Raw genomic sequence first — 11,041 nt, 5'->3', positions numbered from 1 at the left:
CTTCTGAGCCCGCGTGCTGCAACCACTAAAACCTGCATGCCTAGAGCCTGTGCTCCAACAAGAGAAGCCATCACAGTGAAAACCTGCGCTCCCCAATGAGAGAGCAGCCTCCACTCACTCTAACTAGCAAAAGCCCGCATGCAGCAGTGAAGATCCAGCATAACCAAAATTAAAATTAAAAAATTAAAAAATACATATTCTTACCCAGGAACTCCTTCAATCCAAGTCAAGTTTTCAGACCTGGAAACTTGCTTTGAGAAAAGGAGACCTAGAAACTTGCTCTGAGAAAAGAACCAAAAATAGGTCTTCAATTAATATGGATTTTACTCTAAACTAAGAAAGAAAGAAAAAAGCTTACAGAACACCTCATTACAGGTCACTTGAGTCTACTCACATATTTTGCAAACTCTACTTGGTAATATGCAATTGCTGCTTTATCATATGATGTCCAGTGACATAAAAACCTAACATCAAACAGTTGTTTGCCAGTCCTTCAGAGAGGCAGGAATACATCTCATGAGTTATCATCTGAATTTCCAAAGTCAGGAAAGGGCAAGATGGGGTAGGAGATTAAGAGGTACAAACCATTATGTATAAAAGAAACTAGCTACGAGGATATATTGTACAGCACAGGGAATATAGCCAATATTTTATAGTAACTATAGAAGGAGTATAACCTTTAAAAATTGTGAATTACTATCTTGTACACCTATAACTTATATAATATGGTACATCAACTATACCTCAATTAAAAACATAAAAATAAAATTAAATTTTAAAAAATTCTCAAAAATCATCAATGAAATTAGCAAAATTTATTTACACAAAACCTAGAGAACTGTAGCAAAAGGAATCTGTTTACAGAGCTTTACATTTTCCAGAAAATGATATTTCTAAATTCAAAATATCTAACCAAATATTTAGACCTCTTTTGGATAACAAATTCTTATTATTGAGTAGGCAACTTTGTTTTCTAAACTAAGAACAATTTAAGAAGAACATTTTAAATGTTATGTTGCTTCCAACCTATTTTATCAGTGTATTAGCAAGCCAATATTCTACCGCCACCTAAAGTAGAAAAAGAGAATCACTGCTTATAGTTAAGACAGAAGACAACTGAATCCGGAAAATATGACAGAATAAGTCAAATGCATTCAGTCTCTCCTACTCATGTCTCTTGATCTAAACATTTTAAGATCAGATATTTTGCATCCATTTTTTATACTTAATTTAACTTATTACCTATTATTTATTGTTCAAAACATATATGGGTGAAGTTCATTCTGAAAGTGAGTTAAGTATCAAAAAGATACTGCTTTACGTACTTTTCTTTATTTGAAAAGAGAGGCCAGTAACAGATTTTAAAATATCTTACATAGTAAAATCTTTCTACATTATATAATAAATCCAAAAACTGTACTGCAGAGACAACAAAACTCAACATTCAAAAGCATGATGGATTTTCACAATGGGCTTTTTCATAAGAATCCAGTACTGCATATACGCCACAAGATAAATTTCAAAAGTGAAGCTGGTAAAACCATTATTTGACAACAACAAAATCACTAATGAGCAGTAACTTGAGTTGTTATATAAACTTGATATCAAATTCACTTTTAAGCCTCTGCTTTTACTATAAATACTTTCAACAAAACTAGAATCAAATTGTGCTTTTAAAATAATATATACCAAGGAATTCCCTGGCAGTCCAGTGGTTGGGACTCTGTGCTTTCACTGCTGAAAGGGTCCAGGTTCAATCCCTGGTGAGGGAATTAGGATCCCATAAGTTGCATGGCATGGCCAAAAAAATAAAAAATAAATAAAGGAAGCTGCCATACAAACACAAGTTAGCTAAAATGACAGAGGACTAGGATTAAATTTTTTAAAATAAATAATAACAGCAACATATACCAATACTAAAAGTAAACACACACACCACAGTATGCAAAACATCAAACTACTGGAGTATTAAAAAGATTAAACAGGGTATCCCTTTATAGAAATTTAACCTCTTCAATTTACATCATACCCCAAAACAAGACAGCTATATAATGTTCTTCAAAAGCTTCTGCAAAAAAACTCTCTCCACTGCTGAGTACAAATGCACTAAATTCCTAATACTCGAGAATAGTATTTAAAAAAAAAAAGAAATTTTTTAAAAGTCAAATGCAGAAATTATGTACTGTATGCTCACCGCCTTGTATTTTAAAAAAAGAGAGAGAGAGAGGCTGGTGGTGATGGGGACATGCTACCCCAAATTACGGCACCCTGGCATATTAACTATCATAAAGTTAAGGAATCTAAGAAATAAAGAGCAGGAAGGTCGCCCTGCCCTCCCCACCAATCCTTCTCCTCTAAAACAGGTCATAAAATCCTCATGTGAGAGGTGCCCTCACTATACCTAGAGGAATGAAACATCCATTCTTTGTCTCCAAAAACAAAGGAATGCTAAAAAAAAGAGCTTACAAACAAGCATTGCTAAATTTCCCTTGGTTTACTATAATTATTTCATAATCCTACGAACAAAGCTAGTGGAGGTGATGGAATTCCAGTTGAGCTATTTCAAATCCTAAGAGATGATGCTGTGAAAGTGCTGCACTCAATATGCCAGCAAATTTGGAAAACTCAGCAGTGGCCACAGGACTGGAAAAGCCCAGTTGTCATTCCAATCCCTAAGGACAGCAATAAGAAAGAATGCTCAAACTACTGCACAATTGCACTCATCTCACACACTAGTAAAGTAATGCTCAAAATTCTTCAAGCCAGGCTTCAGCAATACATGAACCATGAACTTCCAGATGTTCAAGCTGGTTTTAGAAAAGGCAGAGGAACCAGAAATCAAATTGCCAACATCTGCTGGATTATCGAAAAAGCAAGAGAGTTCCAGAAAAATATCTGCCGCTGCTGCTGCTGTTGCTAAGTCACTTCAGTTCTGTTCGACTCTGTGCGACCCCATAGACAGCAGCCCACCAGGCTCCGCCGTCACTTCTGCTTTATTGACTATGCCAAAGCCTCTGACTGTGTGGACCACAACAAACTGGAAAATTCTGAAAGAGATGGGAATACCAGACCACCTGTCCTACCTCATGAGAAATCTGTATGCAGGTCAGGAAACAACAGTTAGAACTGGATGTGGAACAACAGACTGGTTCCAAATAGGAAAAGGAGTACGTCAAGGCTGTATATTGTCACCCTGCTTATTTAACTTATATGCAGAGTACATTATGTGAAATGCTGAGCTGGATGAAGCACAAGCTGAAATCAAGACAGCCGGAAGAAAATATCAATAACCTCAGACATGCAGATGACACCACCCTTATGGCACAAAGTGAAGAAGAACTAAAAAGCCTCTTGATGAACATGAAAGAGGAGAGTGAAAAAGTTGGCTTAAAGCTTAACATTCAGAAAACTAAATTCATGGCATCTGGTCCTATCACTTTATGGGAAACAGATGGGGAAACAGTGGAAACAGTGTCAGACTTTATTTTTGGGGGCTCCAAAACCACTGCAGATGGTGACTGCAGCCATAAAATTAAAAGATGCTTACTCCTTGGAAGGAAAGTTATGACCAACCTAGACAGCATATTAAAAAGCAGAGACATTACTTTGCCAACAAAGGTCCGTCTAGTGAAGGCTTTGGTTTTTCCAGTAGTAATGTATGAATGTGAGAGCTGAACTATAAAGAAAGCTGAGCACAGAATTGATGCTTCTGAATTGTGGTATTGGAAAAGACTCTTGAGAGTCCCTTGGACTGCAAGGAGATCCAATCAGTCCATCCTAAAGGAGATCAGTTCTGAGTGTTCATTGGAAGGACTGATGCTGAAGCTGAAACTCCAATACTTTGGCCACCTGATGCAAAGAGGTGACTCATTTGAAAAGACTCTGACGCTGGGAAAGATTGAGGGCAGGAGAAGGGGACGACAGAGGATGAGATGGTCGATGGCATCACCGACCCAATGGACATGAGTTTGGGTAAACTCTGGGAGTTGGTGATGGACAGCGAGGCCTGGTGTGCTGCAGTCTATGGGGTCGCAAAGAGTCGGACACGACTCAGCAACTGAACTGAACTGATGTCAACAGATGATACTTGTGTGTTTTTACACATCTGATTTCTATATTTTCTGTAAAGTTAAATAATATTTACAATAAAAAGTATTAAGGGAAAGCATATAGGTAGCTAAATGTTTGCAAAACTGAAAATTAACTAAATGCAGCATCCTTCGGAAGACCTATCTCTGTTGTTATAAGACACACGAAAACTATATTACCACAGGTCTTCCTTTCCGGTCAATCTAGTTCTCAAAAAATTACAAATTTTCATAGCTTCAGGAGTGGAGACAAAAGCAGGTTTTTATAGATATAAATATTTCTTCATCTTTTACTACTTTAAATCTTAATACGTTACTGATGTTATTTTCTCATATAAATGTAAACCAGTTTTCATACATTGATGGTATAACTTGACTCTTAAGCTTACAACATTAATTTTATACATTTTATATTAATAAACATAAATTTTACATCCTCTTACTATGAAAAAAATCCAAATTCAAATTATGTCTTACCAAGAACACATGCAGTACTACAGAATTATTAAAGCTTATTTCTCATTTACCACAAGCTTCATGACCTAAAGAAAAGATTAGTGAAATTCCTCAAGAGTTCATAAGACCAAATGATAACTATTTCTTAAATATTTCTATTTTAGATTTCTATCAAGTAACCAATAAATAGGGCTTTCCTGGCAACTCAGTGGTATAAGAATCCACCTGCCAAGCAGGAGACAGAGGTTTGATCCCTGAGTCAGGAAGATCCTCTGGAGAAGGAAATGGTAACCCACTCCAGTATTCTTGCCTGGGAAATCCATGGACAGAGGAGCCCGGTAGGCTACGGTTCACAGGGTCGCAAAGAGTCGTACATGATTTAGCAACTAAATCAGCAGCAGCAACCAACGTATAATTTATACAAGATTGTTTCCAAGTATTACACATGAATTTAGGAACAAATTCTAAGAAAGGAATCACCAAACTTCTGTAAAGATTCAGGTAGTATATATCTTAGGCTTTGAAAGCCACAAGATCTCTGTTACAACTACTCAACTCTGTTATTACAGTGGTGAAAGCTGTTACAGACAAGATGTAAATGAATGAGTACATGGCCATGTTCCAGTAAAAATTTATTTATAAAAATGGGCTGCAGGCCAGATTTGTCCCAGGGGTCATAGTTTGCTGACCCCTGATTATAACCTTCCACAGTGTGATTCCTTCCAGCTCTTCCCATACAGAAATAATATAGGTTTTCTCTCTGTGATTACTTTTTTAATGGCAATCTCCACATTTAAGTAGTATCCATCCATTCACATATTCTACAGATTTTTATTATATGCATACCATGTGCCCAAAACAGTTTCAGGTGTTAGTGATTAAAAAAAAGGGAAAAAGTAATAATAAAGTGCTGCCCTCTTAATGCTTGCATTCCAATAGGGTATACATAATTTCAGTTAGTAACAGGTATGAAAATAAGTAAAGCAGGGCAAAAAGAGTCGGGGAGGGAGGGTGAGGCTGTTTGCATGGATCAGGGAAGACCTCCTAGGAAATCACTTTTAGCTAGAGAATGAATGAAGTAAATAAACAATCCAAATGAACATCTTGGGGGAAAGCAATGCAGGCATATGGACAACTACCTGCAAAGGTCCTGAACAGATTCAGAAAGCACCTAACAGGTTTAAAGACAAGGTTAGTGGGGCTGGAATAAGACAATGAGATCAGAGAAACTGGTAACGGTGAGATCACAGGAAACTATAGGCTATGGTAAAAAGGACGGGATCTTATTTTAAGCTCATGAATATGACAGGGTTGAAAGCAGGGCAGTTAGTAGGTATGATGTATGTTTTAAAAAGATCACTGGTTTATTTGACATATCTCAATAAAGTTGGGGAGAAAACGAGGTTCACTGGTAGCTGTGCTGTAGGAGGTAGGAGGCAGACTGTAGGAGACAAAAGTGGAACAGGAAAGCCAGACCATAAACTGCTGCATGTATTTATAGATTTCTAAACAGAATTTAAACATATTTTTAATACAAATTATAGAGAAGATGAAAAGTGAAAGTGAAGTCACTCAGTCATGTCCGACTCTTGGCAACCCCATGGACTGTAGCCCACCAGGCTCCTCCATCCATGGAGTTTTCCAGGCCAGAGTACTGGAGTGGGGTGCCATTTCCTTCTCCAGGGGATCTTCCTGACCCAGGGATCAAACCCAGGTCTCCCACACTGCAGGCAGTTGCTTTTACCATCTGAGCCACCATAGAGACTGAATCTTACAAGCAATAAATAAAATAAGCAATAGGATAGATTGTACAGCCCAGGAAAATATAGCCATTATTTTCTAATAACTTTAAATGGAGTATAATCTATAAAAATATTCAACCACTATGCTATACACCTGAAACTAATAATTGTAAATCAACTATACTTCAATTTAAAAAAAATGATAGCAAAAAAGAGAAATGGCAAAATTAACTTTTGATTGACAATGTGAACAAAGAATTATATCAACAATGTATGTGTGTGTGTGTGTGCATGCATGTGTGCACGCACGCTCAGCTGCATCCAACTCTTTGCAACCCCACAACTGAAGCCTGAGAAGCTCTTCTGACCATAGGATTTTCCTGGCAAGAATACTAGAATCGGCTGCCATGTCCTCCTCCAGGGGATCTTCCTGACCCAGAGACTGAACCTGTGTCAACTGCACCTCCTGCACCACAGGCAGATTCTTTACCGCTAAACCACTGGGGAAGCCCTATATCAACAACAGACGAAACAAAACTCAATAGAATTTTCATTAAAAATTTTTGTTTAATATGAAGTTTCGGTGAGGAAATATAATATCATCACCAACAGAGGGCAGTAGTGAATACAGAACATAAGCGTACAAACTGTGATCCAGCTTCGTAGTTAAGATCTTTCTTCAGAATTCTAGTAAACTAGAATTGAGGAGCATCCCTGCGAGGTTAACAGCAGAAGCAAGAAACCGAGATTAAGCAAACACATATCTATGAGAAGTTGAAATTATAAATATGAGCAAAAAAAATTAGATAAAAATGGCATCCTATTTATATAGGATGTCATTTCCCTAACTAAATACACCAAACTCAAATCACTGATTTCACTGCTTCTCAGGAGATACCAAAAAATAAAACTAAAGCAAGTGGATAGTCAGCTTCATGTATCCACACACTGATAAAGGGTTTGCCCTTCTGTTATCAACAAACAAAGCTCCAGAGGGTTCATGTCCCAGCCAAGTAGGGTAGAAAAGCTCCAGTTCAAGTGGAAAACAGGGACCAGTACAAATGTGAGCAATCAGTACACTACACCTGGGCACAGAATGTGAAGGTTAGAGGGAAAGGCTACAGCTCAGGAAGCAGCTGAACTTGAAACACAGCCTATGAATAAATGAAGGCAGGCAGCTGGCAACAAGGAGACTATTAACATATACCCACTGCCTATTCCCTGCTGGGAGTTACACATCCCTTCCTTCCTTTCCTCCTACTTCTGTTGTCCCTCTTCATTTTCACTCTCTTTATAGAACTTGATGCTCTATAGATCACTGAAAGGTATGACACTACTTCATTTTTATCCTTAGTTTTTTTCCCCTCTGTTTAGATTCCTACATTTTTTTTCTTTAGTATTTTTCCTCACTGCTTTTCTTCTAGCCTGCATGTTTCATTCTAGCCTTGAATGTTGAATTCAAGATTGTTGAGACTCCATAGACAGAAGAAAAAACTGTTCTGACTTCTGCAGTCATCATTATGTAAAAACGTATACCCTGCCCACTTCATAGTCATTAGTATGGCTACCGTCAAAATATACATACAGACACACACAGAAAATAACAAGTGCTGATAAGGATGTGAAGAAATTGGAATTCTTGTACACTGTTGGTAGGAATGTAAAATGACACAGCTGCTGTTGAAAACAGGATGGCAGTTTCTCAAAAATTAAAAATAGAATTACCATATGATCCAGCAATTCCACTTCTGGGTATATACCCAGAAGAAATGAAAGCAGGGTCTCAAAGAGGTATTAGCACACCCATATTCATAGCATCACTATTAACAACAGCTAAAGCAAGGAAGCAACCTAAGTGTTCACTGACAGATGAATGCATAAGCAAAATGTGGTGCATCCTGATACATACAATGGACTATTATTTAGTCTTTGAAAGGAAGGAATTTCTGACACACACCATAAAATGGATGAACTTGAAAGAGAGCATGCTGGAATGAAATAATCCAGTCACAAAAAAAGTCAAATACTGTATGACTCCACTTATATGTGACACTTAGAGTAATCAAAATCATAAAGACACAAAGTAAAATGGAGGGCACTGGTCAGGGAGTGAGATGTGATTTATATGGAGTTACTGTTTAATGGGTAAGGGTTTCAGTTCTACAAGGTGAAGAGTTATAGATACAGATGGTTGTGATGGATGTACAAATTATCAATGTATTTAATACCAATGCACTGTATACTTTGAAATGGTTAAGATGATAAATTTTATGTTTTGTGTATTTTACCAAAATTTTTTTAATTGAAGGGGAAAAAAGTATAAGCTGCTAAAAAGCAGGAAAAAGTTAGTAGGAATAAAGGAATAAAAAGTAGTTTCATTTTTTTCTTGCCGCCTCAACCAGTACTCCAAACTGGGTATGGCCATGCATTGGTCAAATCAGACTGTTCACCATTTCTTGAATCTGCTCTACATTTTCCTGCTCCACCTCTGCTATTTTCTCAGCCTACATGCCCTATATGGCTGCCCTTCATTTTAATCTAAAATACTCTATACTTTCTTCAAGAGCAACAAAAATGGCATCTCCAAGAAATTTGCCAGAAACAGCTAATATCTCTTTTCTGTCCATAGTAGACCACTCAGACCTCTATTTCCAAATACTATGTATCCTTGTATAATGTTTATTTGTGTATGTTCTCTTCTATTGCAGATGGACATTCTATCTCTGCTTGAAACCTTTTTGTTTAAATTCATATTTACTTTTTACATTTTCATAAGAATTAGAGATGTTTATCCCTCAGTGGTTCTTACAAGGTAAATGAGACTGGAACTTGATGTTACCCTGAGCCCATAGTTGCAGCCCTAAGTCAACCAATCAAAGGCTTTTTCCCTTCCTACCTCAAACCAATTATCTGTGCAGAGCTGTGAAGCACAGGCAAATCTTCAGTTCTACTCCCAATACCAAGAGTCCTGCTACTCAATCCAGCCTCAGGCAGCGGACTGAGAACAGTGAGAGCAAGATCTAGATATTACACGGCAATGTATTTTAAAGAAAATAAAGGACAGTTTCCATAATATTCTTTCTCAGTATACTTCAATTTTTGTCATAACAAAAGATTCAAAATATCCCCCAATATTTAGAGATTCTAAAACATTGTGCTGTTCTTACTTTTCGGCCTTCAGTCCCTTATCCTCATTCCCTTATGGGCCTAGCAAAACACCAGAAATTCAGGTAAGATGTCAAATTCTCTAAGAAATCTTTTCTTATCACTTTAAGAGTAACATTTGATAGAAACAGAAGACTTTCACTAGTGACTCATCATAACTAAAATTACTTAAAATGTCCAGAATCACATATATTACTCCTTACATTTCAATAAGACAATCCATTTACTTTCTTTTCAATAATTGCTTTGGTTTTCTTTTTCCAGATTCAAATCCTATAAGCAAAAGCAGTTTTTAAAAAAAGAAACACAACTGCCCTTTAAGGTATCATAAGCAGTTCTGAAACACAGCAAGTGCAAAAGGATAACAGATAAAATTTCAACACTGATTTTAATCAGTGTAACCATGAGGCTAAATGCTTAGACTCCCAGAGCCTGTTTCCCAATCTTTAAAATGGGGGTGTACCTACCACATAAGGTTTTTGCAAGAAACAAACAAAACAGAAAATGTCTAAAAGAATTCCTAACACATAAAAAGCCCCCCAAAAAATATATTTCTACACATTATCTCTTGAGTATACTTCATTACTAGATTCCGTCCTATTGCTAGTTCCTAGTCTAATCCAGTATGGTCCAATAAGGTAGCCATTAGCCACGTATGACTGTTGAGCACTTGCAGTAGTGACTAGTCCAATTTGACATGTGCTTTAAATGCAAAATATACACCAGATTTCAAAGACTTAATGAAAAAACTAATATAAAACATTTCATTAATATTTTGTATATTGATTACATGGGAAAAAATACTTTGGATATATTGGGTTAAATATTAAAATAAGTTTCACGTTTTTCTTTTTACTTTTTTTTAGTGCGGCTACTAGAAATTTTAAAGTTGTTACGTTTGGCTCGCATTGCATTTTTACTGGGAAAGGCTGAGCTACGCTTTGACTTCAAGCTGATGAACGTGCTTTCTTAACCGTACAGTATACTGCTTGACAGGGGTTCCCTCGGGCTAATCCACCCCTTATCCCGGCAAACACCTGACCATTAACACTCTTGAACACTTCAACGGCCCAGGAAAACTGCTGGCTTGATCGCTCTTAATATTAAAAAGTATGGAGCGCAGAGATCTGCAGAGGCAACTCGAAATCGTGACCTACACAACAGAGAAGTGCCTGGAGACAAAACCCGAGTCTTCGGTGGGTATCCGTCAGCACTGCTGCCGGGAGCCCTCAGAAAGTGAGAAGAGGCGACAGAGCGAGCGCCGGGGACCTGATGAAGCATAACATGGAGCCCCTGGAGTGGAGGTCTGAGGAGGGAAGCCTTTCGGCTTCGGAGGGGACCAGTCGGAGGACGGCGGGGAAGAGACTCGGCTCCGCACCGAAGGCTGCGGAGAGAAGCGGTACCTTAAGAATCCCCTTCATCTTCGCCAGAAAGGGGCGGAACTCCTCAAGTGACACCTCCGGATACAGCTGGCTTCGCAGCAGCTCCTCGGTGATGCCCGGGTGCCCGTAGAAAGTATCCTGAGCCAGGCCGCTCAACAGCCCACTCAGGCACTTAGAACCCTCAAGTTCGGCCGCCATGGTTAGCAGA

General features: G+C 37.9%; 1 protein-coding gene across 1 annotated transcript in view; it reads right to left on the bottom strand.

Moving 5' to 3' along the window:
* COMMD1 (copper metabolism (Murr1) domain containing 1) overlaps positions 1-11,041 on the bottom strand; it is a 175,727-nt gene that overhangs the window by 164,505 nt on the left and 181 nt on the right. The window contains exon 2 of the mRNA XM_010863281.1: positions 10,855-11,041. Within this exon, the coding sequence (XP_010861583.1) occupies positions 10,855-11,031 (177 nt within the window). The 5' untranslated portion in view covers positions 11,032-11,041. The remainder of the gene's footprint in view (positions 1-10,854) is intronic.

This window comes from Bison bison, unplaced genomic scaffold, assembly GCF_000754665.1.
Source record: "Bison bison bison isolate TAMUID 2011002044 unplaced genomic scaffold, Bison_UMD1.0 scf7180017864489, whole genome shotgun sequence".
Taxonomy (NCBI): Eukaryota; Metazoa; Chordata; class Mammalia; order Artiodactyla; family Bovidae; genus Bison; species Bison bison.
The sequence above is the reverse complement of the archived record's forward strand: the minus strand, read 5'-3'. Positions and strand labels throughout refer to the sequence as shown.